Source organism: Molothrus aeneus, chromosome 14 (genome assembly GCF_037042795.1).
Source record: "Molothrus aeneus isolate 106 chromosome 14, BPBGC_Maene_1.0, whole genome shotgun sequence".
In the NCBI taxonomy this organism is placed as follows: Eukaryota; Metazoa; Chordata; class Aves; order Passeriformes; family Icteridae; genus Molothrus; species Molothrus aeneus.
This window is the reverse complement of record NC_089659.1, coordinates 7842491-7869614: the sequence shown is the minus strand read 5'-3', so window position 1 is coordinate 7869614 and position 27124 is coordinate 7842491. Positions and strand designations below refer to the sequence as shown.

General features: G+C 46.9%; 1 protein-coding gene across 1 annotated transcript; it reads left to right on the top strand.

Annotated features, from left to right (window-relative positions):
- The first annotated feature begins 4876 nt into the window (after positions 1–4876).
- RNF128 (ring finger protein 128) lies at positions 4877–26461 on the top strand. Its single transcript, XM_066559525.1, has 7 exons — positions 4877–5315; positions 15102–15349; positions 19286–19357; positions 19934–20016; positions 22565–22661; positions 23466–23643; positions 25036–26461. The coding sequence occupies exons 1-7, from the start codon at positions 4877–4879 to the stop codon at positions 25170–25172; spliced, it is 1254 nt and encodes a 417-aa protein (XP_066415622.1). The 3' UTR covers positions 25173–26461.
- Positions 26462–27124: the final 663 nt, after the last annotated feature.

Genomic DNA, 27124 nt, shown 5'->3' with positions numbered 1-27124 from the left:
GTCTCTGGAAACCATGGCTGACCAAAGCACTGTGCTCTGAAATCTTGCATTTGCAGCTGTCTGTTGTCTCCAGCACTGCTTTCAAAGCAAAATAGGGAGAAGGCAAACTGTGTATAGCTAAAGATACTGTAGAGTGTAGAAAACTGCTGAGTCCTGGGTCTTCAAGGTGATAATTTGGAATTACTGTGTTATAGAACTAGTGCAACACGGAAAAGGGGAGCATATAAGGAAGGGAGTTAATAGTAGATGTGAACATCTTGGATTCTTTCTTTCCATTTTCATTTAATGTCTGGAAAGCTGTTTGGCTTTTCCAAGAATCTCTTCCACAGTGATGTTTGCTCTTTTCAAGACCCTTTTCTGGAGAACTAGCTGGAGCTCCTGTCACAAGATGTGCCCCCAAATTGCAACTTCTCTTGGCTTTCCACACTGCCTGCAGCAGGACTCTTGCAGCAAACCTGGACAAAGGTTTTGAGAACTTGACAACTTGTCCTTTATTTTCCTGGTGGACTGGGGTGTTGTGCCATGGGTAAGGTTTTCATTGTTACTGTTCTACGCTGAGAAAACATGAAGGGAAACCAGGAATTGTTAGAGAATACAAGCCTGGAATCTCCAGAGCCTGCAGGCACAAGTGGAGAGTTGAGTGATAATCATTCCAGCCTCTCAGTGGACATCTTTCAAGTCATGTGGAATGTGAAAATGGTCTGGCAGAGGGAGTTTGTTTCTGAATTCAGTGTAGATGGTTCCACATCTCATGCTTTGGGGCATCAATCAAGAGCACAACCAGCCCATGAAAAGCACCAGAACAAGCTGGACCTCTCCAAGTAGACAACTGAAAGAATCTGAAAAGGAGAAATGCAGGAAATTACTTGGTTAACCTTGCCTGGAAGAAGGGTAATTTTTCTAAGAATTACTAATACATTCCCTTTGCTTTTGACCTTCTTAACAAGGCTATTTGCATCACAGATTCCCCATGAAGTGAGAACTGAGGGCTTATGTAACTGCGTGAAAGATGACCTGTTCCTCTGCAGGGACACTCGGCTGGAAACAGGAGCGGGGCGCTCCTGGGGAAGCATCACCCGAGGTGGGATTTGTGCCGTGCTGGGAGACGAGGAGGAGCAGAAGGAGGAGGAGGAGGAGGAAGTTTGGGCTGCGGGACATTCCGCCTGCCCCGCGATGGGCGGGCGTGTCCCTGTCCCGGGGCTCACCTGGCACGGCTGAGCTGCCGGCACTGCCCAGCTCACCTGGCTGGTGTCAGGTTCCGCTGGGACTCGGCTGCATTCCGTGATCACCAGCAGCGGAAAATACCTCTGGACATCTCCGTTTCCTGCTGCTGGGAAGAAGAAATGGAGCAAGTCAAGAAGTTCTGGTTTCTCTTTCTCCTGGTGGATTTTTTAATTTCATTCCACGCTACAGAGGCAATTTCTGTGCTGGCCTCTCTCAGTTTATTCTATTTCAACAGCACCAGCAACAGGACTGTGTTTGAGCGCTGTGAATGTGGCCTGTATGGTTTTAATTCTCCTTATATTGGCGCTCAGGGGGTGGTGGGCATTCCGGTGTCTGATGCTGATCCTTATGCCTGCAACAAAAATACTGCCTTCACTGTCATGGAAGCACCGTGGATAGCCCTGATTGAAAGAGGCAATTGCAGTTTTGCTGAAAAAATTCAGGTGGCAACCAGAAGGGGAGCAGCAGCGGCCGTGATCTACAATTCACGGGGCAGAGGCAACAACACCCTCCTGATGGCACACCAAGGTGAGTGGAAGGCTGCAGGCACTTTCAGGTCATTTCTTACCCTGAAATTGGGGTCAGGGCAGCACAGCCAGGCTCTGAGGAATCAGGGGTATTTGTGGATGATTGCTGTTCTGATCAAGAGATTCAAATAGAAAAGTAACATGTTATGCAACTTGAGTCTTGACTTCAGTGCTTAGTCAGCAAGACCCTGCTCTTACGTTCTGATTGGTACAGGGCAGGCAAAGGGCCGAGGGTCTGAAGTTAGTCCTGGCTTTTACTTAGTGTTTGTTTTGAAGGCACCAGTGTGTTTTTTGAGGTGAGAGGACACAAATGAACCTACAGGTATCTGCAGCATAGATATGTTCTTTGCAGATTGCAAGATAGATCTTGTCTATTTTTTTTTTCCCTAATTCTGAGAGCCAGGAAGTTCTCAGTGTGAGTTATGTGGCTTCAAATAGGTACAACTGGCATGTGGGTTTTAAAACATATCAGCTCTGCTGGGATTTCCACTCCTCACTGGCCCAGAGGAGTCACTGGCCAGGCTGGGATGCACAGGGACTGCTGGCCCCTTGCAGCTGGCTTCCCTGCCAAGCCAGGCAGGGTGGTTGAGCTTCTCCTCAATCACCACCCTTCCTTCCACCACCAATCCTTGTCAGGGCTGCTCTCAATGCATTCTTCACATTTCTTAATTTGTGCTTTTTAATCATATGATGTACTGTAATGCATGCATGCATGTGTTATAGACTGTGACTAAGCCTTATACTCAAAATCCCCAGATCTATAGGAAATTTTGTATTCTGAGAAGGTTCCAACCTTTGGCTTTGGTTCAGTTTTGTCTGGGTGAAAATGCTAGAGCTAAACATCCTTAAAGTTTTGTAGGCATTTGAGTCTGAGCAGATTGGCTGCTGTTGAGTGCATAAAGCTTGGTTGTGTTTTCAGAGGTGTGTTAAGGTTTTCTTTGCCCCTACACGGAACAGGTTTCAAAACAAAAGCACGTTTCTCTGATTGCTCATGGATTTACTTCTCATTATAGCTGGAGCTATTGCTGTTGAAATAAGTTGTCTACTTAGATGTGGAAGGGGAAAACGAAGGTTTGTTTAGGTTAGGACAAAAGTGTTCACTCAGTAAGCAATATTTATCTTGAGCAAATGGCTTAATCTGCTCTTCATTACTTGCTCTGCACGCTGCTATTGCAGCAGCAAAACCAAACCAAATGTCCTTGTGCTACTGAGCTGCCAAGAGCTGCCAAAAGCTGCCAAAAGCTGTAGCTGCTGTGCTGGCAGGTAGATGCTGGTGCAGGGGTTGGTTTTGGAGCACCTGTGGCTGGCAGGGGGAGTGGGCTGGTTCTGAAGCCCCTGTCCCAGGGGGCATTCAAACCTGAGCTGGGTTTGGCCGTGTAATGCTCCGTGTGCTGCTCTGAGCACAGGGGAGGGAAAGGCAATGGGCACCACGGGCAGATGACACATTCCTGGTTATCAGTCACACAGGCTCAGAATCTGCCCAAAGCCTGGGGTAAAAACTGAGTGGTGCTGACTCGGATGAGAAAGGGTTGAACTCGGTTTACACTAGTTTTGTTGGTGCTTGCATAGGCAGCAGCTGATCCTGGGCCATGTAATCACTGCCCAGGAATATTCCTTTCTCAGTGATGGGCTCTCACCCAGAGCTCCAGCCTGTGCATGGTGCTGTGGCTGTTTGGGATGTGTTTGAGAGGCTCCTGGGGCTGGGGGCAATTCCCGCAGGGCAGCTGATAGGAGGCAAGGCCTCTCAGTCAAAAGAGTGGCTCTCTGGAGAAGAGGAGCTTGAAATGTTCTTTCTCATGTTATTTTCCTTTGTTAATTCCCTGGCAGGACTCTACAGCATTTCACACTTGTGGTTGCAATGACTCTGCCAGCACTGATTGCACTGCCTGGTGCAGGACACCCATGCAAAAGTGTGTAAGTGCTGGAGCAAAGGACTGGTGCATGCAAAGTGGCTGCCCCAAAAATAACAGCAGGGCCCTCGAGAAACAGGACTTTTTGTTGTGAGTTCCATAGATCAAATAATAATTAATGATGCAAACACAACTAATATATAAGTAGAAAAAGGGTTTGCTGGTTGAAGTGGCAGGTTTGTAGCATCTGTCAAGTGATCGGGACAGCAATGGCCAGTCCAGTGAGGGAGCAGTGCTACCCAGTATTTTGTAAGACAACAAACATCAGTCAGGATGGACGCCGTGCTGCTGAGTGTTCAGCAAACATGAATTCAGCTGTTGGAGGCAGGCTGGCTCACGGCTGAGCACCTTGTGCTGGTGTCACTGTGTCTCCGGGCTGCTCTGGAGTGCCAGGATCAGGAGATCGGCATCTCCCGGAGTCCCCTGCCCGCCCCCGTGCTCTGTCCCCTGCGGGCACTGGGGCGGGCCGGGGGAGGAGGCCGCTGTGCCGGGGCCGCATGCTCCGCGATGGAGGAGGTGAGCCACCCTCCCTGGGGGCACCCGGGGATCACCCATCCCCCGAGAGGTGATGTCAGGAGGAGCCATCACTTTTGAGAGGTGGCCCGGGCGGGTGACCCTCCGCATCCCCTCGGGAGAAACGCGGGTTGGTGGCGCACTGCGCCCGGGAGTACACAGCGAGGGGGATGCCCGGATGCGCACCCCGCAGCACCGCAGCGCCCGGGGGTCCGCACTCCCCGGGCAGTGGTGGGGGCCCGTTCCCGGCGGGGTTCCCGCGGCGGCGGGCGGTGCGGTGGTGTGCGGTGCGGTGCGGTGGTGTGCGGGGTGCGGTGCGGTGCGATGGTGCGTGGGGCCGTGCGGTGTGCAGTGTGGTGCGGTGCGGTGCGGTGCGATGGTGTGCGGTGCGGTGGTGCGTGGGGCCGTGCGGTGCGGGGTGCGGTGTGGTGCGGTGTTGTGCGGTGCGGTGTGCAGTGTGGTGCGGTGCGGTGTGCGGTGTGGTGCGGTGTGCAGTGTGGTGCGGTGCGGGGTGCGGTGCGGTGCGGTGCAGTGTTGCGCGGTGCCGTGCGGTGCGCTGGTGCGGGGATACGGTGCGCTGGTGCGGCGGTGCGCGGTGCCGTGCGGGGCCGGGGGCGTGCCGCGGCGAGGGCGGCCCCGCTCCTCCCCCGGCAGCCGCGGCGCGGCTTTAGGCGGCGGGCGGCCGGGCCGGGCCGTGCTGGGATGCCGTCGGGGGCCGCGCTGCTGGCGCTGGCCGCGTTGCTTTGCGCCGTCCCGCCGCCCGGTCCCCGCGGGGCGGCGGCGGCAGCGGCGTGGACCGCCTGGCTGAACGTGTCGTGGGAGAACGGCGTGGACCGCAACCGGAGCGGCTGGGAGGCGGGCGAGAGCGGCCTGTACGGGCTGGACTCGCCGCTGCAGCCGGCCGAGGGGCTGCTGGTGCTGCCCGACAGCCCCGACGCCTTCAATGCCTGCAGCGCGCTCACCAACTTCAGCGGGGCCCCCCCGGCCGGCGGCTCCCCGCGCTGGCTCGCCCTCATCGAGCGCGGCGGCGGCTGCTCCTTCGCCGACAAGATCCGCCGGGCCGCCGAGCGCGGCGCCGCCGCCGCCGTCATCTACAACTACCGCGGCACCGGCAACGAGGTGCTGCCCATGTCCCACCACGGTGAGCGCCGGGGAGCGGCGGGGGGCTCGCAGACAGGGGGGTCCCCGCGCTGGGAGCGGCCCCTTCCCTCCCTCGGGGGCCGCGGGAGCGGGGCCCGGCCCGGCCGCACATCCGCGGCTCCTCGGTGGCAGCCGGGAATGTCGCTGCCTCCCCGCACCACTGGAGTTTCTGCCTGGACTGGCCAGTGCTGTTTCAGGCGCTGATGATGTTGTTTTTTCTCCGATTAATGAGTAACCGTGTCCCAAATCTCTGGCTGCTGCTGGGGCTGAGGACGAGTGGGCTCGGGCCGGGTCGGGCCCTGGGTTTCTGGCCCGAGCCTGTAGAGGTGATGGATGCAGAGGTTTTTAATGCCTGTTGAGACTCTGGAGTTGATTGGGGCTGTAAAGTAGGCTGGGTTTCCACGCTCAGGTGCTGTTTCTCCCTATGCCCTGCACACTAACCAGCTCAGGCATAAGCGAAGTACGAGACTCTTCTGTAGGTAACTTTTCAGCAGCAAAATGCCTCTTCTAATGCAAGTAGCTGAAGGTCTTTAAAGGTTGTTTTCCAGTTTGAACAGGCTGATAACAGAGCTCCTCCTCTCTTGCTATAGAAAGTCTCCTACTTAGTGGAAAGTTTTTCCTGACCTGCCCATCTTTTAAATGAAGAGTGAGATTTGGCTGTGTTTTAGGCTAACGTTACCTAAGGAACAGACCTAGGCTGAAAGCTGTGTAAATGCCTTCTGGTGCCCTGTGTGTGACAGGATGAGTGGCTTTGGTGGCTCTGTTGGACAGACATGCACTCTTGTGGGTGTGTTGGAGTTCTGTCAAGTGACACTGCTTTGGGAAGCCCCATCTTCTGGAGAGAAACTGAACCATGAAAATGAATACTGCATCTTAAAGCTCTGAGTGGTTTGAAAAATAATTATATCCCTGCAGCAACCCTCTTTGAAGGTTTGGAGAGGATTTCTGTTAGCAGTGGAGGCAAGTGTTCTGGTGAGACAAGAAAACAGTAGCTGCCTCTGGAGGTCTGCTGTCTTAATGAGCTTGCAATCTTAAAGAGCTGTAGGACTGTTGCTACTCTGCTTTAAGAATTCAAAACATACAGTCTGGATAGGCTCTGGCCTTTCTGAGGCAAGGCTTTCTTATGTAATCAAATCATCAGCTGACAAATGCTATTGAGATCTGACTATTGCTGGGCGAGTTCCTCCTGCTGAACTGACAGAGCCTCCCTGCCCTGAGCCCTGTTCTGTGTGCCTGCCTAATCCTGCAGCTCTTGGAGGAGCTCCCTTGGCACTGCTGGCCTGGCTAGGTCACTGCTGAACCTGTTCTTGAGGGGAAGGACCATGTGCTCCTGCCCCTCCTCCATGCTGGCTGCTGGGAGACTCACAGCATCTTAACCTTGCTGGGAGCTGCCTCTCGACATGAGCCAGGGGCTCCTGGCAGGGTTTGCTCCAAGAGGAGCTCCCTCCTTTCCTGTGCTGTCCTTAAGCTTTTGCTGGGGCATTTATGTCAGAGTGGCTCTAACTGTCCTGATTATCCTGCATGATGGCATGGATACTCGAGGGCATGTTGAAACTTCCCAGCTGAACTGCAGACAAATAGGACAGGGACTCCTTGGAGAAGACAGCTTCTGTCAAACCACTTATTTAATCTGCCTGACTCCTCCTTGCCACGCCATAGCACAATTGTTAGGCTAAGCTTGGGCTAAGCTTGTTGCTGCTGTTGCTTTTACTGCTTGTCTTTGTTTTAGTCCCTCACTTTCTTTCCTGTTCCACCCTCCTTTTTGTTATTCTCTGGACGTGAGTTCTTTTTCCATCCTTGTGTCTGTCTGCAAGTCCCTGCTCTTGGCTCTTCCTGCAGTGCTGCTCTTCCTCCTGCTTAAGGGGCTTTGGTGACAGCTGTGCCTGGGCCAGCCCTGCCTCCTGTCCCTGCTGGGGGCTCTCTGGTCAAACTGGACAAACACTGCAGGCTTTGAACACAGCACAGCCAGGATGGAGCTGGCTGCAAGGCATCAGCCTCGTTCTGTTTGCCAGGTGCAGGGTATCCCCTGTGCAATGCTGATGAGCTCAGCCTCCAGCACTGCCCCTCAAACTCAGGAGGTAAGAGCAGGTCACAGTGCCCTTTGCTGAGCTGTGCTTTGGGATGGCTCCCCTCTCCTGGCCTCCTTGGTGGCACCGGGTGCTCTGACTCTCCTGGAGCCAGGGGGAAGGTGGCCATGCCCATTAAAGAATGGGCTTTGTGCAACCACACCTCCCACCGTGTCTGCAGTGGCTGTAGCTGTGCTGGTGGTGACTTTGCAGTCTGGGTTTCCTACTTGGCTGCATTTCTGCTCTGACTGGGGCCATATGCCATCAAGAGAAACCAAGCAAGGCCAGATGCTTCCTCCAAGCTGAGGCCGTGGGAAGTAGCAGGAGATGGCTTTGCTGGGGCAGGGGGGAATTAAACCAGCAGTATCTAGTGCTCTCCTCTCACCTGTGGGGCATGGAGCTGCCATCTGCTTGGCAGGGAAGGAAGATCTCTGTGGGTGGGCTCTGTATGGCACAATGCACTTTTCTTTAAAGAACTTTGGTAGCAACAAAACACACAATTATTAACAGAAGCTTATCTAAAAGTGTAGTGTGCCTTCAGACACACTGGGGCCTTCAGACTTGGCTTTTGCAGCAACTTTCTTGTTTAGAGACTTAAATGGGCCTGTATTTGCAGCAGTGTTTGTCCTAGTCATCCTGCTTCCAGAGACTTTTTTTCTTATAATCATCATGTTTAGTCTGATGAATTCTTCATTGCATCAGTGCTCCATATAACCTTTTGGTGTGCCAACTTAAAAAAAAAAAAAAAGAAACAACAAAAGCTACCCCAAAAAAGCAAACCACTCTGGCAATTAAAACAACAGAATGCAGCGAATAGCCGAATCAGATATGATCAAATCCTGCCTAATCATCTCTAACAGGTACAATGTGAAGAATTTAATGGAGTCCAAAGTAAAATTTACTTTGTGGTTTATAAGCTCAAACCCATATCAATTAGCAAACTTGAGTTTTTAACTGTGCACATTTTAAGATGGTACCGCTCTGTGTCAGGCTGAGCAGGGTTTCAAAGTACAGTTCTGTGTGCTCATAATTGCACCTCTCTGTAATCTCTATTGACCTTCTGGAAAGACATTTGATTGGAGAAAACCAGCAGCATGTGGGGAAAAAAGTGGAGGGCAAGAGTTGGTGTGTGTTAAAGGTGGACCTTACCTTAAGGTAGAACCAGGCTGTTGGGTGGCTTTGGCTTGAGGGCATGGTGGTGCCTGTGGGAAGCATTCTTTGCTGTTCAGTATTTCCTTGCAGCTGGGGAAGAAGGATTCTTTGCAGGTCAGAAAGCAACTGTGGTAATTTTCTTTGGTTTCTGTGCTGTGGTGTAACTCTAGACTGAGAAGCACATCACCTGCTCTGCAGAGGGCTTATTCTGGGGAAACACAACTGAATGGTTCTCCCTCAAGCAGTAACAGTGTGAATCAGGCTGACAAGGTCTGGTTCAAGTGCAAACATGCATCAGTGGGTGAAAGGGGAAGGAAAGGTTAAATATGCAGCACTGCTACTTATTCTGCAGGAGTTTCACTGAGGTGAAGTCTTACCTTCATATGCTTAGAGAAAACAGTGTATGGCAGAAGAGTCTAGCTGTGCTCCACTGCTTTTTGTGAGGTATGATCTTCAGAAACAAGCTAAAACTTTGCCAAGGTATTGAAAGGCTGATGGGAGCTGTAGAACTGTTAAAGACTGAGTCAGAATTGTAATCCCAAGGCAGGCTGTGCTGAGACTTTGTAAGCCTTGAGAAAACAAATAGTGCACCTCTCTCTGCAGTGAGAGAAACTTGTGCTGAGAACATCTGAGGAGAGGAATGAGGATGGAGGATCTAATTAATGACACTTCCTCTCTCATGTTCCTTGGCTGTGGCCAGATGAGCCTCTGCAGATCATTAAGCCTTTCCTACAGCTCCTTTTTGAGAAGGACCTTGCCTGCATCTGCTGTGCCTGGATGGTACTTGCAGTCTGTAGTGTCTGGAGTTTATAGTTCTTTGCATCTGAAAATAGCTTTTTGATGTGTATGTGCTGAGCTTTGTCTTTATGCACTCAAACTCAGTTTGGTTCTCCTGGCTGCCTGGCTCAGAATAAATTAATGCCACAGCTGTAGTGGCATTCAGATAAGCCATTGTAGCAGGTGGGTCTGGCTGGTGACCCTGATCCCCCACCTCAGGGGATGGTGGGGTGTGACAGTGACTGGGGCTGCCCCCAGCACAGCAGTCTGTGAGCAAACAGGAGGGGCATTGAGAAACTGGATGACACAAACGGGTGCTATTGACAGCTTCTGATCCCTGCTCTTTGTCTTTATGATATAATTTAGCTACCGCTGTGCCATGGAAAACTGTAGGGTAGGCATCATCCCTTAGGTAGCCTGGAATAGGTCTGTGAAGTGCCCTTGCACTTTGGGTTTACTGAGCTGCTGAAATGTGAAGGGATGAATTAAAATCCTCAGTGACAGCTGTGGTAGCAGAGGCTTCATTGTGAGGGACATCATGTTACTAAAACAATGACAGTGCTTGTTTGCCTCCAGCCTTGAGTGTGCTGGTGAGCACACAGCAGTCAGCTCAGCACAGCTCCCCACTGTGTCCACTGTGACCTGTCATCTCTTCACAGACAGATGCTTTCTGGCTGAGACTGTGCCATTTACATCGTTTTACCATTAGCTTTCTCAAACTCACTTCTTCCCAGGGAGCACTGAGCTGCCACATGAGTGGTGAGCTCGTTCTCATTCAGAGAGGGTGAGCAATGTATTTACTAAACCAAAACTGCTGAAAACTGTTGAGTAAAGTCACCAAAGAATTTTCATTAGGAATTTTGCTTGCTCTTTCTCCAGGAGGTTGTAGATGCTGTTTGCTAGATTGAAAGGTGGTGCTTCAGTCCTGCAGGTGCCACTGACCAAGCAGCATGTGAAGAGAGCTGTCCTACAAGATCTCATTCATTTCTGTGCCCTTGAAAAGTGTTACTGTCCTGGCTGCTGTTTTAGAGGATGATTTCATGTTGTAAGTGTTCTAAGATTTAGGGGACAGGAGCATTTATGTTACACTTTAAGGCTCAAAAGGGGCGGGGGGGGGGAGAAAAAAAGGGCTGGTAATGTTGGATTCATTTGACAAATAATAATAGTATTTAAACTGAATAGAGTGAAGGTTGGTGTCCACCTCCAGTATTCCACTGTGGTGCTGTGGAGAGCTGGGCAGAGAAGAACTAATGAAGTTTAGGAGCTGTCTGCACCTGGGGAGGAATACCCCATCCAGGCTGGGGCTGATCTGCTGGAAAGCAGCTCTGTGAAGAACGCCCCACATGCCCTGGTGGACTCCTCTCCATGACCAGCAGTGTGTTCTTGTGGCAAGAAGGCCAGTGGGATCCTGGGTGCATTGGGAGGAGGTGAGGGAGGTGGTCCTGCCCCTCTGCTTTGCCCTGGTGAGGCCTCATGTGGGGTTCTGTGTGCAGTTCTGGGCTCCTGGGTTCAAGACAGACATGGAACACCTGCAGTGAGTCCAGAGAAGGCCTGTGAAGATGATGAGGGACTGGAGCATCTGTCATACAACCAAAGGTTGGGTGAGCTGGGCCTGTTCAGGCTGGAGGTGAGAAGACTGAGAGGGGACCTCATCAGGGCACACAAATGTGTTAAGGGCGGGTGTCAGGAAGATGGGACCAGAATCTCCAGTGGTGTCCAGAGCCAGACAAGGGACAGTGGGCACAAACTGAAACAGAGAAAGTTCCATCTGAAAAGGAGGAGAAACTCCTTTAGTGTGAAGGTGACTGAGCACTGGAACCGACTGCCCAGAGAGGTTGTGGAGTCTCCCTCATGGAGATATTGCAAACCTGTCTGGATGTGATCCTGTGCAGCCTGCTCTGGGTGACCCTGCTTTGGCAGGGCACTGAGCTAGGTGATCTCCAGAGGCACCTCCCCACCCCAGCCATTCCATGATTTTGTGTGAATTTTGCTTGCCCCTGTCTGTGGAAAGGCTTCTGTGTTTAGGAGGAAGAGATCAGACATAGTGCCTTATGTCAAGTAAAGCAAGCTGAAAGTAGACTTAATTAAGCTTAGGTAAGAGTGTGAGGGAAAAGGCAGTCCAGTCAAGCAGTTTAGATCATAAGGGGCTGTAGCTTTAAATGACTGCAAAATAACCTGAAGGTAAATGATTCTTTTATCTTGGTGCTAGGTGATGTTTGTGCAGAACATGCAAAGCAGGGGAAGAAGGAACAAGCCGACAACATCAGCTTATCCAGTCTTATATTGCACTCTCTTGAACTGTGAGTTCAATCACCTTCCCCTCCTGCAAAGGGGAGAGCTTATCACAGGGCAATGAAGGTGTTTCCTCTGACAGTGTCTAGGATGGAGGATGACTGTGGGCCTGGGCACATTCCTGATGAGATTTTCCCTTGTTCCTGTGGATGACAGCAATCAGCACTTTATTTTTTTATCCACACTGTACCATGGATGACAGCAGAGCTGGCCTGCAGGGTCTGGTTTCAGTGTCTGAGGCCAGGGAGAGCCCTCATGTCCCAGAGTGAGGAGTGCTGCTGACACTTGATGGCTTTTCTGTGCAGTGCTGGCCTGTGATCTGAGGTGAATTACGTAAGGCTGGCAATGCCAGCTCAGCCTGTGTACACTGCTAGTTTATTTTTCCTCCTACAGTAACAGATAGCAGTGAGCTTGTACCAGCCTGTTTGATAACCACCAGAAATCCTGTTTCTTACTATTCAAGTACAGTGAGATAAGCAGTGTTCAAGACACAGTACTTTTGTTTTTTCTGAACATGGAAGATAGGCTATCAGATACTCCTCTTACCTGCCTGAGGAGCCAGGTGTGCCAAACTGGTACGAAATGGTTGCAGTGCAAACTGACAGTGCCTTTCATGTTACAGAACAGGAGATAGCTTGATCTCCTAATGCCTTTTTTGCTGATGGAGGGGTTGGAGGGGTGCCAGGGGAATACCTCTAGCTCCTTTGGCATAAGGCACAACTATTACTGCTCTGTGCTGCACGGACCATATCTTGTAGATAAAAACAATGATCCAGGTACCAAGGCTGGAGTTGTGTTTGATCTCCTGAAAGAACCTTCAGATAGCATTTCTGCTCTGGTACTGTGGTTAAGGAGAACATGTTAATTCTTTGAGAATTCAAACTCCAAAGTCTGCACTTCTCTTATTTTTTTTTTCTTTCTTTCAAAATATATGAAACATTCAAAATCAAAAGTAATTTCTTCCATTCTGCTTTTTCTGAGTGGGTGGCTTATGTGGTTGCCAGCTGGGTTGTTGAAATGGCTTGGTGATCCCACCAGCAGCAAGGATGGGGTGGGGGTGTTCCCAAGTGGAGTGCTGGGAACACTGGGATGAGCTGTGCTGGTCCTGGGGAGAAGCAGCGTGGCCATAGCAAAGGCACTGTTTGCACAAGGTGCTCTCTGGAAAGAGTGCAGGAATACTGGTAAAACTGTAGGCACTTAATTTCAGTCTGATTAAAGATGAGGCAAAACTTCAAACTCTGAGAAAGCTGGGGGGAAAAAATGATGGGATCCAAAATGTTGTAGGCTGTGTTGGCATGCTAGCTTCTTCCTTGTTCTGGTTTTAAGAGCTGGCAATAGAATGCATACTTTTGGTTGCATCTTGCTTTGCCACCTAAGACACCCACCCCTCTAGTACCTTGTTTCCTGCCTGAGGCCAAGCCCTGTCAGGACCTCTGTCTGGGCTGGTGGTCTCAAGGCCACCATAACATGTTTCAGTTCCTGTCATAATGGGACCCAGGCAGCAGCTCAGGATGTATTGGGTGGGGGTGATCCTCTTGCTTTTGTTATGGAAGCACAGAAGTTGTCACAAACGTGTGCTGATGGAAATGGCCTCTCACTGCTGCCCTTGTGCCAGTGTCAGGGCCACCAGCTGGCCACTCACATGTGTTCATCTAAAGCAGAGCTGAAATTGCAGCAGGAATCTCTGGGGTTGAGAAGAGTCAGTGAGGACTGAAGCTGTCATCTGGTGGCATCCTTGTGAGCTATGGAGTCTGAAACAAATGGAATAGGTTTCCTTCTTTAAGGGTAAAACTTTTTCACAAAGTATGGCTTAGTAGCTGGAATGGTTTTGCAGGCTGATGGTGACATTTCATTAATAGAAATTGCTATTCTGTGTCTTGTGTTGTGCATGTGTGGTTGCAAAATAGATTTACTGTGAGACATGCAGAAATATCGGGGAATAGGTTTTTTTTTTGCTTTTTTTTGACAGGCTTTTTATTTTCTCATTGTTGCAGCCTGTTCTTCCACACTTTCTTCCATGCTTATGAAAGAAAGTCTCAGCTTCTGACTTCTTTGCTTGCTGCTAACACCTGACTCCAGCTCATTTTATATGTGACCTATAAGCCCTAGTTCATCCTTAAGAGTAGTTGCAGTCTGGGAGACTTATTTTTTTCTCTTCTCTGTGTGATGTCGTCTTTACGAGGAGCTTTCTGAATAAAATATGAGTTTTGTCCCACTGAGGAAAATTGCTTGCTGTGTTGGATCACAAGCATTATGTGAACAAGCTGGAAAACTAATAAACACTTCTCCAAAGCCAGCCTTTGTGGTTTAACACCAATCCAAGGGGTTTTTGGTAGCTGAAAATTGAATAACTTTCAGCAGAGGGAAATAACTTGAGTAACTCAGCAGAGGCAAAAACAATTGCTCTTCCCATTAAAGAGTGTTTGGCCGGGGGGTTAGCTAAAAATAGCACTTTGTTCACAGTCTTTATTCTTCCTCATGCAATGTTTATTATGAATGTTTTGCAGGTGATGGTTTAACGCAGTGAGACTCCTGATTAGCTGGTCTCAAATCTGCTTTTCTTGTATTTAGTTTAGGGAGAGCAGTGATAATTTACTCATCTCCCTTTTTTTCCCCTCTTAACAGCTTTTCTGTTATATTGGGACTTTCTAATGTTTCTGCAAATGGTATCAAGTGTCCTCAAGCCCTTGCATGTCACTGAAAGGAAACCAGTTTGCTCTGGTCTGTGCTTGACTGGAGTTGCTTGAAATTTCTTCCTACCATAAACACCTTGGTTCCTTTGACTTGTTGTGGTGTTCAATTAAGCCAATAAAACCTGTTGTTAAAATCAGGATGGCATTTGGCATCTTGCCCCCAACTGTTTGAAAGTGGAGCACCTCTCCCTTCATATTTACTTCCCTCCAAATCTGCAGTAGAAACTCATAAAAACACTTAGACTTCACAATGTAATTTCCCTCAATAATTTCTCTATTGCTGCTGAAAATACAGAAGTGAAGGGCAATCTATGTCTTTGATTGCTCAGTGGCTGGGGAAGTGCTCAAAAGTACTGTCAAATTTAGAAAAGAGGTGCTAAGAAGCAGGAGGAGGGAGTTGAATCCATTACAGGAAGCAAGCCCTACACAGATATCACAATCCCCAGTGACCTTACTCTGTAGAGGATTTATTTTCAACTTCATGTAGTTCAAAGGCATGTTAAAATGTAAATCACCAAAGTGTTGTGTCTAAAATAGGACAGTCTGTGTCCTATATAGAAGTGAGGAATGCTGTGGAGAGGAATGAGTCCTGAACGTGGTTCACTTATGCCTCTCATAGGTAGTGGCACACACTTTCAGCTGGACAAGCACACAGTGGTGACACTTGTTCCATTGGTTCATATTGAATCTATAAATACTATTTAGAAACCTCCCTCAGCCATTTCTTTAGCACTTGAAGCAGGACATCTAAGACAATGCCTCTGATACAACAGCTGGGAACTGAGCATGGCTTCCCCTTCTTTGCAGGTGCTGAAAAGATTGTAGCAATTATGATTGGCAACCTGAAGGGCATGGAGATCCTGCGCCGGATCCAGAGCGGCCTGAGAGTCACCATGGTCATCGAAGTGGGCAAAAAGCGCAGCCTCTCCATGAACATCTTCACCATCCTCTTCATCTCTGTGTCCTTCTTTGTTGTGGCAGCAGCAACTGTGGGCTGCTATGTCTCTTACTCTGCTCGGAGACTCATTATGGCAAGGGCTCAGTCCAGGGAGCAGGTGAGTTTGTGCTGTTGTTTCTTTATATCCCCATCCCTCCATGGTGTGGAACTTGAGGTTTGCAAGTTTTGGTTGAGCACCAAAATTACTGAATTTGTTTGATCTTTAAAATGCTAGGGGATACATCTTTGTGCAGCTTAAAACTTTCCTAAAGAGCAGCCAAGAGTAAACTGCAGGGAGAAAAGTTGATTGTGCTGAGCTAACTGTGTTTCCTACAAATATTCCCTGAACTGCAGTGTAGTGCTAATGCTGATGTAGTGGGGGCTGTGAGAGAGCTAAACTGCTTTTAGCTGAGCCTCATCCTTCCCACACAGCACTGCCTATTTGCTTGCCATAACAGGAGACACGACTGGAAGTGTGTCTGACTTTAGCTACAGGTTAGGAGGCTGCTGCTTGTTGAAAGCTGCTTTCTGACTGAAAGCTTTCTGAGAATTACAGTGGCAGACTCAGGGTTGGAAATATTGGAAGTTGTCATCTGCCTGTGGGATGTAGCATTGCCACTCCTGGATAAAATGTGGAGTTATCTCTAAGCTGATGCTGTTCTCTTGCTGACATTTGTGGACAGAGATGCAGCCTCCTGCTGATGAATCCCCTCCTTCAATACCCTGCCATCTACCTTAGTCTCACAGCTCTGTTTAACAATGCTAAATAAATCTGAGCAGGAAAATCTGGGTGCCCTATGCACTGTTCATTAAAGCAAATTCAAATGTTTCCTTCTTTGAAGGTACTTAAGAGTGCAGTTGTGAGCTATAAGGCTTTCAAGAAACTGCAGATGTCATTAATGTCTCAGTGATAGCTGGTACTGGAAAAATCCAGTCTGCTTGGCTAGAAGTCTTGGGTTCCATGTGCACAAGGAGGTTGAAAAAATAGCATTGATAAATGACATGCCAGTTCCACATGATTTCAGCAGAACTGAAATCAAGGAGCCCCAAGAAGTGCTTTGTGGAATATAAGAATACAAGAAACCTTCTCTGCTGTCAGGGTGTAAAAATATACTATTCTGTCAAAGGGAAACTCAAAGACAATCCAGAATTGTTTTCAATTGTTTTTATACCCTGACATCTCACACTGCCCTCACAGTGATTAGGTAAGTAAGGAATAACAAGAAAATGCTTGTTAGTTGAGGTGAACTAATAAAAGGTGATGCTGCCCTGTTAGCTGCTGACTGGATTTTTAGTGTAGCTCAGAGTTTGAGAGTTCTAAGTGCTTTGGCTCCAGGAAGTACTGAATATTAGTCAAACAACTTCCTGGCTTGTATGGCACATCTTGGTGGCTTTTCTGTCACCATTCAGCCCTTTGCTTGGACTTGAGTGAATATTGAGAAAACCCAGTCATGTCAGCTTCTGATCCAAGTGAAAAAAGAAGTTTGGTAGCACAGCTGTCCTAACCTAACAGTCAAACCAGAGCAGTTCTTTCCTCTTGAGCAAGCTACACTGTGCAACTTGCTTGTTCCTTCTTGAATGCATCTTTTATTCTGGGCCTGACATTCAAGTCTCCACCTCTGCAGTTTCTTCCTGCATTGGGAGGTCAGTAGCAGGAAGGTGGAGAATTGAGGGAAGTGTGGTAGTTGGCTTTCTACCTTTCTAGTCAGTGGAGTGCTGACAAATTCAGTTCTCAATATAGTAACCTTTCTTAATAGAGCAAAATGACCCATGATGTTATCTGTGGCCTGGTTTCTAATTTCAGCTCAAGTCTTTGCTTCCTTTGATTTCATAAAGATTAGATGTTGCAGCTGAGAAATTACCTAATTAATGGCTTTGGAGGAGGCAAATTGCTCAACTTTCCAACAATTCAAAACTGCTTCAGTGGCAATAGCTACCTGTGGGGAAGAACTTCCTTAGCTTACAGGAGAAAAGCAGGAGTTCCCAACCTCCTCAGAGCTGTCTGGTCTGCACTGCTATGGTTGTGCTCACAGGCTGCCAGGAAGGCACCCTTATGCAGAAAGGGCTGGAGGTAAAATTGGCAGCTTTGAACAAGGAAGACCTAGGACTGAGTGACTCCAAACCTAATTTTCCCATTTAGATACCTCACTACTTCTACCTGCCAGAGCCTGATAAGAGTTGGGACCTGACCTGTTTTGTGATATCTTGATTCTATTTCCTCAACTTAGCTTTTTTTTTCTAGCTTTTTCTATGTTGGGGATTTTATACTTCTAATACAATTCATGTTTCACATTATCCTGAAAAACCTGGCTTCACAAAATGCTTTGACATTCCAAGCTCAAGTATCCTGGTAGACTATTCCACATAAAGCTTCTTCTGCAACCTTTCTCCATCCCCTGGAGGGGTGTTCTGCTGTACTTGCCAAAATCACTGTTAAAGGTGACTTTGTCATTGATGCATTTAACGAGGAGCAATTAAACTGGCGCCCATGCAAAACTTAAAATATTGTTTCAAGTAAATTATTGACAGTGCAGCCAGTTGGGTCCTGTCTAATATGCTTGGCCTGACATAGATGTGTAGATGAGATATTGTCTGAGGGAGTACATTCCTAGAAAGTTTAGTTTTCAGTTAATAAACTGTAGTAGTGGTGACAGTGCTGGCCATGTTTGAGAAGTGCTTGTCTTGCTGCATTCCTGCTTAGTTGATGCTGCCACATTTGCTGCTCAGACTTTTGGGGCCCTCAGCCAGCAGCAGTATTGTGGCTGCTGCCCTGTGGCTGCAGCCTCAAACCTTGACAAGGGCAACATCATTTCAAAGTTAACCATAAGTGACATACAGAAACATATTGATGTCTTCAGCAGAACTTCACAAACTTGCAAGAAAACCTCAGTAGTTCTTGTTTCTAAACAAATGTGCATGTCTGCATGCCTCACCTTTGGATTCTATGTGTCTCTTCCTTGATAGTTGTTAGTAGCTGCTAGCTATTAAACTCCTAAAACCAATACTAATACAAATATAGCTCATTTTGTGCTAGGATATTTGACGTGTTCCCAGGGGGATGTATAAATCAACTTGTTTGCTATTAACTGCTTTAGCACAAGGAATCTTGTGCAGACTTGAATGGCCAGTCCTTGCATGATTGTTAGGTGTCAGCAACAGCCCTTGTCCCACTTGTCCTTCTGTACTTGTGCCACCAGTACTGCACTTGGAAAAATTTCATGTAACTGAGCTAAAATGCCTAAGGAGATGGAATGCTGGAAAGGCAACAGTGTGGGGCTCCTGCACAGAGCGGTGGAATTAGAAAGAGGCTTTTTGGTTAGCTGCAAAACTTGAGTCTGGTCTGTCCCTGAGGTTAGTGTTGTGTTGGGGATGGCACTGTCAGAGCTGCCTGAAGTGCACCAGGCAGGGAGAGGTCAGTCCCATTCTTGGAGTCAGGAGCACCACCAACCTGTGACCTTTACACAGAGCTTGGCTCCTGGGCTAATCCCAGGTACTGCAGTGACAGCTGGACAGCAACAGTTGCCTGGCAAGCTGTAAAGCAGTGGGAGCAGAGGAGTAGTTCAGGGTGTATGGTGCTAAGTGGGCTGATTGGTAAAGAATCTTTCACCTTTCATCAGAATGTTTGTGGCAGGAAGGTGTCCTAAAGTGAGTATAACATAAAACAATTGATTGTTGAACTCCATGCTCAGTCTTCTGTACCAAGTCAGTTTGAAAGCTTCAGTTTCTTTTAGCTGGGTCTAATGTGATCAGGGTATTATCTTTCATCTTCTCAAACTAAAAAACCCTTATAATTCCTGTGCTTTGTGAGGAGGTTAGCTACAACCAAAGCAGACAGAAATGTGTGTCTGGTGTGTCATCCAGTCAGGAGCTGCATCAGTATGTCCCAAAACTCCATTTCATGTTGACTCCAAATAGTATGGTCATGCTTACTTGGCTTTTTCTGATAACATCTGGGTTTTTTAAACTGTTGCTTGCTTGCAGTAGGCACCTGGGTAAGTATTAGTAAATGAATAGTGAGATGGCAGTGTCTGACCAGGACTGCTTTGTGTCACAGAGGCGGCTGAGGGCCAGGGCCAAGAAGGCCATTGAGCAGATGCAGCTGCGCACCCTGAAGGAAGGGGACAAGGTAGGACTGACCCTGTGACCCCCCCTGCATTCAGCACAGCCCTGGCATGAAACCTGGGCAGCTCCCTGGTACTGGAGCAGGAGGCAGAAGCTTCTCTGAGCCTGTAACTCTTGGTGGCAGAGACAGTTCCTCTTTCAGACCGGGTCCTTTTCCAGGCCTCAAGACTTCTATTCAGTATAAACCAGTTTATTTTGTTAGCTGCTTGCTTGTAGTCTTGCTGATGTGAGAGGACCCAATTTGCTGGCATGAAGGCTTAAACATAAACTAGAATCTAATCAGCTTCCCTAGCTCTTGTGACTAAAACTGGAGGCAGCAGTTTCTAAACCTCTACACTAGTGCCTCCAGTAATCCAATAACAGTTTCAGCTGGAATTCTAAACCATGGGTTTAAATTTTCAGTGCTTGTTTTGAAGTGTCAGCTTGACTCTGAGTAATCCACGAAGTGTGTTTATATAAGATTATATTTGGGAGCATTGTGGATGACTCTAGCTAGACCCCTTCATAAAGTAAATCTGACTGGAGTTCAGAGGAATCTTTCAAAGTGTGTTAAAGCTGAAACTTCATTTCACTGTTTTAGGAAACTGGTCCAGATGGAGATTCCTGTGTTGTGTGCTTTGAGCAGTACAAGCCGAACGATGTCATGCGTGTTCTGACTTGCAAGTAAGTTGTCTTCCAAACTGGCCCTTTATCCAAAATTCTGCCATGTTTGTTAACAAACTTTCCTCAAGCTGTTGTACAGTGAGAATTCTTGAATATGTATCAAAACAATGTTTTGAACAACAGAAACAGTGTGAATACACAACTGTAGTGTGTCCCCATGGCCTGTGTTCGTCACCTCCCCTGTGAGTGGATTGTCACACATAACTTGGCAAGCCACAGGGTCCCTCAGTGGGATGCCAGGACTTTTTAAAGATTTCTTCCTTTGCTGGTGTATCAGAATGTTACCACTAACTTGTAGGTAATTGGCATAATGTTGCCCATTTCTTGTCCCTTATATTACTGTTTACTACGAGGGTTGTGTTTTTGCTAAATTTGTTAAAACATGCTGGCTTTTGTAGTTTAGAAGAAAGCATTTCTATTCTTGTATGCATCCTCTGAAACAGAGACCAAAATAGAGCTGTAGCAGTTTATTTTTCTGCAGTTCTCTCCTGTTGTACCTCACTGCTGTGCTGCTGTGGAAGCCAGTAGTGAAGCACTAAGGCTTTATTTAATGTGATTGCTCCTAAGGTGAGCAGTGAAGCTGCCTCAGGGCTTAAGGAAACTTGTTCTGTGGGATTTCCGCCTGTGCCTGCTGACTTGAACTGCTCTGGCCAAGCTTCTAAAATCAGAAGGCTGCCGCATGAACTACCTGAATTGTGCAAAGGAGGAGGTGTCATGACCCTCAGGGAGGGTTACAGAAAGTACTTGTAAACATTTTGATGTAGGCAAATGAAGTTCTGAAGAATAGAAAAATGGGTAGCTGCTGTTGTGTGCTGAGCAGTGCTGTCAAACACTGGCAAATCTCAGCTGCAGTTACCTGTGCACCAGGTTTCAGCTTTGCAAGGCTTTCTCTGCTCACAAGCAGTAGGACCTCTAAGCTGTTTTGGTAATACAAAGTTGGTCTGCTAAGGTGTTATCAACCAACTCCCTTGATCTAATGCTTGATACTTTAAAAAACCCCAAAACTCAATAACCTTTCAGGCATGTATGTTAATGATAATCCAGTTGTCGTGTTTATGCTCATAGGTAGTTTTGTTTAGTAATGGACTAAGTCCATGAGTACAGAAACTTGTAGACAGGCTCCAGACACTTTGCCTGATAGGAGACCTGACTTCTCATTATTTCCCTATAAACCCTGTTAATCTTGGTATGAACCTGCAAACAAAGCATGACTTATTTGGGTAAGAGTGGAGTAATATCTTTTGATTGTGTTCTTTATACACGAATTTGCTGCATTTGCTCTGAGACTGCTTTTACATACATTTGTGATGTTTCCTTCCTCTGTGGCCCAAATGCAGTTCTCAGAGGCATGCTAGCTTAAAATGACTCATGGACTTGATAATCCTCACGAGTGGTGATATCTGCCAGTATCAACCATATTAAATTTTCCCTCATGTGAGAGATAAACTAATATTTACTCCAAGTACATGCTTGATTTTGGTGGTTGACCTCAACACTGAGACCCTACTTGCTGGAAGCATTTAACTCTATCTATAAAAGAACCAATCAAAGGAATGTTCCTATGAATCACACTGATGGTATCTGAGTCCCTGGGGTGTGGGTATTTGCCAAGGGCATTCTTGCCCAGAGAGTCAAACTGAAGGCATTTATAGTTGCAAAGGTTCACAAGTCCAGTATTAAGTTCAAGGACTTAAAATAGTCAAGCATTGAGAAAGTTTTAGATTTTATACCAAGCGTAACGTGGGTGCAGCTGGAAGGAAGTGCCAGTGGTGTGAGCTGAATTGGAGAATCCTTGGATCCTGCTGGAGTGTGGGCTGCTGAGCACTGGATGTGTGATTTTGCTTACCTCATAATAGGGTTGATTAATACTGAGCAGTGCTTGTTTGCCTTGCTGTTTCTATTCAGGCTGAGGAAACAGGCAGATCACAGGATTTCAAGTCATCCTCCTGAATCTGTGGCCTAATTTAAACCCACTGTGGAATTGAGTGTCTTAATAGAAGCACACATTTGCATCTGTGATGGCTGAGCTATATTTACTTTGAGTGTACAGCCTGCCAAATATCCACTTGGAATACACAGTGGTTGCACAGACACAGTTAATGGGTGGGAGTACAGTTTATCTTGAGGACATAACTCTGTGAGATGGTTTGCCTATGTAATTACAACAGAAACAAATGCTATTTAGTTTACATCTGTATGACAGAAGTTAACTTTAAAGCTAAGGCTGAGGTGTCCATAGTTTTATCATTTAAATTATCAGCTGGGAATGTATTGTACATGGTTTTGGAAAAACAGCTTTAGACTGTTCAGGTGTACCAAAAATGTTAATGCTGAATTATAGCAAGTTGTATTGGGGTACTAATAAGCACAAACCAGCTACAGGTTGAAAGATCAACTATCCATAACTTTCAGCTGAAACTTGTGGCAAAATAAGGTCATCCATTCTAGAAGGAATAAATTCTTGGTGTTCAAAAGGGTCCTTCATAGCTGGCACATGAGCAATCTTCCTAGAATGAAACCTAACCTGTTGGCTGCCTTCTTCCACCAGCCATGTCTTCCACAAGACCTGTATTGACCCCTGGCTTCTGGAACACGGGACGTGTCCTCTGTGCAAATGTGACATCCTCAAAGTGTTGGGTGTTGAGGTAAGCCAGCAGCCTGCTGTGGTGGCAGCTCCCAGTCACAGTGTTACACTGGTGTTGTGGCCATTCCTTCAGCTTTTTCATGCTGCCTCTAGAGTGCAGGTGATAACACAGGTGTGCCATGTCTGTGACCAGATGCTCTAGGAATAATTGTGGTGTCCCTTTTTGGGAAGCCTGCAGCTGACCTGGTGAGTTGGTATCACCTAAAGGCTTGGGCAGAATGTCAGCCAGAGCTGACTCACACCTGATGGAAATATTGCTCTTGACTCCTGTGCTTGCAGCTAAGGGTGTTTCTCAAATCTTCAGGCAGACTCTGACAGCTCATACTGTCCCTGAAACCAGCTTCTCTTAGTTGCTCACTACCTGGAGCCCTTCAAAAGTGAATGTGTTAGCAGGTATGGCATTTCTGGAACTGCATGACTTCCTAGGATACATCAGGAGTTTGATGTGTTCTGTAATTGCTCATTGTTGCAAGTGCCAGAGGAAGATGCTGTTGCCAGTGCCTGATGCTGCCTGGACCAGTTAAACTGTGAGCCAGCATTTGCCTGGGGGACAGATCTGCCCTGAGAGTGGAAGGAAGCCTTTTCCTGATACTGGGTAAAAATGCAGAAGCTGTGTCTGAGCTTCCCACTCAATTAGGCAGTAACTGGATTTCCCCTCTGATAACAGCAGATCTTTTATTCCATTTCACATTTTTCCCTGTGCGTAAAAGTGCTCCGGACTCCATCCTTGCAGGCATTGTTCTCTCAGAAAGATGCACCCTCCTTCCAAGTTGTAATTTAACCATTTTCTCTTTTTTTCACATAGATGGATGTAGAACCACGGTCTGAGCCTGTGCAAGCCCCAGGATCCAGTGGCCAAAGACCTCTATCCACTGTCACTATAGTTAATGAAGAGGACAACCTTAGTGAAACAGCATCATCTGGATATGATTCTGTACAGGGACCAGATGAATCTGCTCAGGAGGCACAGGCACCATCAGAAGGTATGTCTGCTCTTTCATCTGCCTTCCTCTACATCATTTGCACTTGGCTGCTTAGGCTGTGAATTTGGGGGAGTTGCCTTCATAGCATCTCACAGGGCTTGAATACTTTGTTTTTCAGGGTTATCTTAATCTTCCCTTTTGTTTTAGCCCTTAGCTCTGACACTTGATCTTTGTTTTCAAATGAAACACAACCTTAATGTGAATTAAAAGCCAAAGTCTATGAAAGAATAGTTCAATGTCAGACGCTTACTACTTCAAGAGCAAAGAGATTTTTCCAAAGATGTCCCTTGTCCCTTTGTCTCTTTGGAGATTTCATTTGGATGAGTGAGTTTTGTTTTGCTACTAGATCTGTCTGCTTTAAGTAGTTACTTACAAAAAACTTGTGGGGAGTCAGTCTTGCTCTAGCTTAGATGGTGCAAGATGGAGTAGACCAATCCTCCAATTGAATTTCAGATTTGCCGAGGCTGAGTCATCCTTGGCTTTAGAGGGTGTTAATTTGTGAAGAATATCAGATTTTCCAAATACTTTATCTTTTTGAACAAGAGCAAACAAATTGAAAATGTCTTTTTAGTGCTCAGCTTTACACACACATACACACACACATACTCAGTGTTGCTGTTGGCTTTAAAAATTGAAAGGTTGCAGGTAAACAAATGAAAGTTACTATCCCCTGAATTGTGGCCTGGCCTTAGGAAGGGGATGCTCCATTTCCCATGGGAAGCCTAGCTGATGGGAAAATTTGGGATTTGCTGCCTGTCTCCTGCAGGACATGTTGCTACAGCAATGGTGTGTGTTTGGGAGTGCCCTGTTGAAGCACCCCAGTAGGGAAGAGGACACTTCCTATGAGCTAAACATCAGAAGTTGAAATTGCATCCCTCTCAGCAGCTCAAGGCATGCTGGGCCATTACATTACATGGGTCATTCTCATGTATTCTCACTTGAAGTGGGAAGGACACACAGGGACATCAGCCAGACAAGGTTAGTCTGTAGGGAGAAAGCCTTCTCCAAATCAGCACAGGTCCCCCTCAGTTTATCCTGAGCCTGGTCTCTAGGAGTTGCTCTTGATGCCTGCCTTCAGCAGCCTTAGGATACAAGACCTGCTAATATCCTCCAAGTTGGATTCTGTAGCTTTCTGTGGCTTATGCACACAACTTCAGCTTGCTCAGCACTACTGAGCTGAGCAGGCATCTCCAGAAAGGACAGGCAGTGGCTCCCAACTAACAAGGGGCAGCAGGAGAGAGGTAGTTGGAGCATGGCCTTGGATTTCCATCTCTGCAGGAAAATGCAGTTTTTTGAGCTTGTGCAAATCAAGTTTGCGTGGTTTGCTTTAGGATGGTAACACTTGGCTGCAGCACTTTTTAACTTGTCTTGGCTTGGTTTTCTTCTGGACAGATGACAACACACATCCTGTGAGTGAAGAACCTCAGCCCTCCACTGTGACTGTCCTTTCACATGGTGACAACCCAGGTTTTGAGGGAGATGAAACACAAGTTGGTGAAAGCAGAGTTGTGCGTGAAGTCACGTCCTAAGACCATGCCCAGCCGCGTGGTGCAAGCCTTCTGCAAGGAGCTGCCTACTGCCATTCCATATAAACCAAAAGTTGCAAGACTGTTGCAGAAAATACTGCATTGGCAATGTTTAGATAAATAGACCTGTCCAAATCATAATTGTATGGTTTACCTTTCTTAAAACTGTATTTCCTACAGGAGTTTTTAGCACTCTCCAGATAAAGCTGTCTTAAATATAAAGAAAACCAGCAGATTTTAACTAAAACAAAAATTCCATCTTCAGCAAAGCTTCTCTACCATATTTGAGTCAAGTGAGAAGATTTTTTATGTTTCCTAGTTGTCTCCACTGGGAATTGTTTTGAGTTGGGGTTTTTTGTTTGTTATTTTCATTCAAGTGGATTTTCATTGTCAACAAATTTATTTTGATTGTTCTGATACTTATTTATGAGACAGTTTTGTTTAAAGCAACATGGTATTTAATGTTTCAGTGCACTATTTTGATAGGAGAAAGTGCAAACTAATGCTTGTCAAACTGGATTTTGTCCACAGTGTCTTTGGTTCTCTAGTAACCAACTGATTCTCTACCTCTCAACTCCAGCCTGCCAACCACACGTTCCTAAAGGGGAAGAAAAGAGAGCTGCAAGCTGATAGGCCAAATCTCACTTACTGTAAAGGGAACAACTGCAGGAACTTTTCAAACCTCGTTAGTTTGTCAGTCTGAAAGATCCTCAAGTGATTTGAGGAGCTGTGACCATCTCTAGCACCAGCAATGTGGCAGAGTCCTGGCTTTGTGGGAGTCTGGGATGACTTCAGGAAAGACTCAGCTGAAGATGAAAAGATAGTTCTTACAAAAGGATCTGCTGTGTTTTGCTCAGAAATGATGCAGTCTCTGAAAAATGCTGACTGTTGCTGTACATTGTCTTGCTCAAGTGCACAAGCTGCAGGGAGAGCTAATGTCCTGTGAGTGTAACTGAGGGCTGGAGAAGCTGTCTGTCCTCTGTGTGGAGTTGAGATGGGGTCAAGTAGGAACACTGGGTGCCTCAGTAGTAAGTGACTTGGCCTTGTCCAGGGAAGGTAACTAAGGACATCTTCTAAATGCACTTTATTTTTTTACCTCTGCATCTTTGACTAGTTTCTATTGTTTAGTAGGATTTTGTCTTAGAGCCTCCAATAAATAACTTAAGAATCTGGGGGGGAAAGCAATGCATTTTCGTAGCTATAGTACAAATGAAATGGTTGTAAATATTTCATAATTTGTATTGAATTTGAATATGAAAATGTAAATGTAAATAAAACACTATTTTTGATGATCCCGACTGACATAAAATATTATCAGTTCTCATGGAAGCAGATGCTGAATTTGCCCTGTCCCACAACCTTGAAACATATCCTTCCTTTGGGAGGCCAAAAAGAAGCAGTGTTTGCTCAAAGTAATTGGAATAGGGAGTGCTAGTTACGTGCAGGATGCTACTGTTACATGGATTGAAAGTGTGTTGAGATGCTGAAACCTAGTAGCTGTAAGGAAAATCCAGCCACCTTAGATGTGTTCAGTGAGCTGCTGAATTGTGCTTGTAGGCATGTTCAGCACAAGGCAGTCTGCCATGTGAACTTCAGACCAGACTGGCTGCATCTCACTTTTCCTTTGTCAGGTTGCTCAGCATCCCTTCCTTACTCCAAAGTCTATGTTTGCTTTGAGGAAAAAACATTTAAAAGTTATTTCTTGTCCTTTGTTCTGTTCTGGCTGGTTTGGGAGCAGTTAAGTCTTGTATTTCCTTATAGCTCAGTTCCAAGTCTAGTCTAGAAAATACCAGTTGGCTCTGAGCTCCAGTTGCAAAGCTGACTGTAATCAGGCTCTACTCTGAAGCTGTCATTTGCTGTGATTGCCTTTTTATTCTACCTCTGAAGTGCAGAGCAGTGAAAGGAACAGCCAAGCAGTAAATAGGCAGCCCCTGATCACTTCATTCCATTTCCAT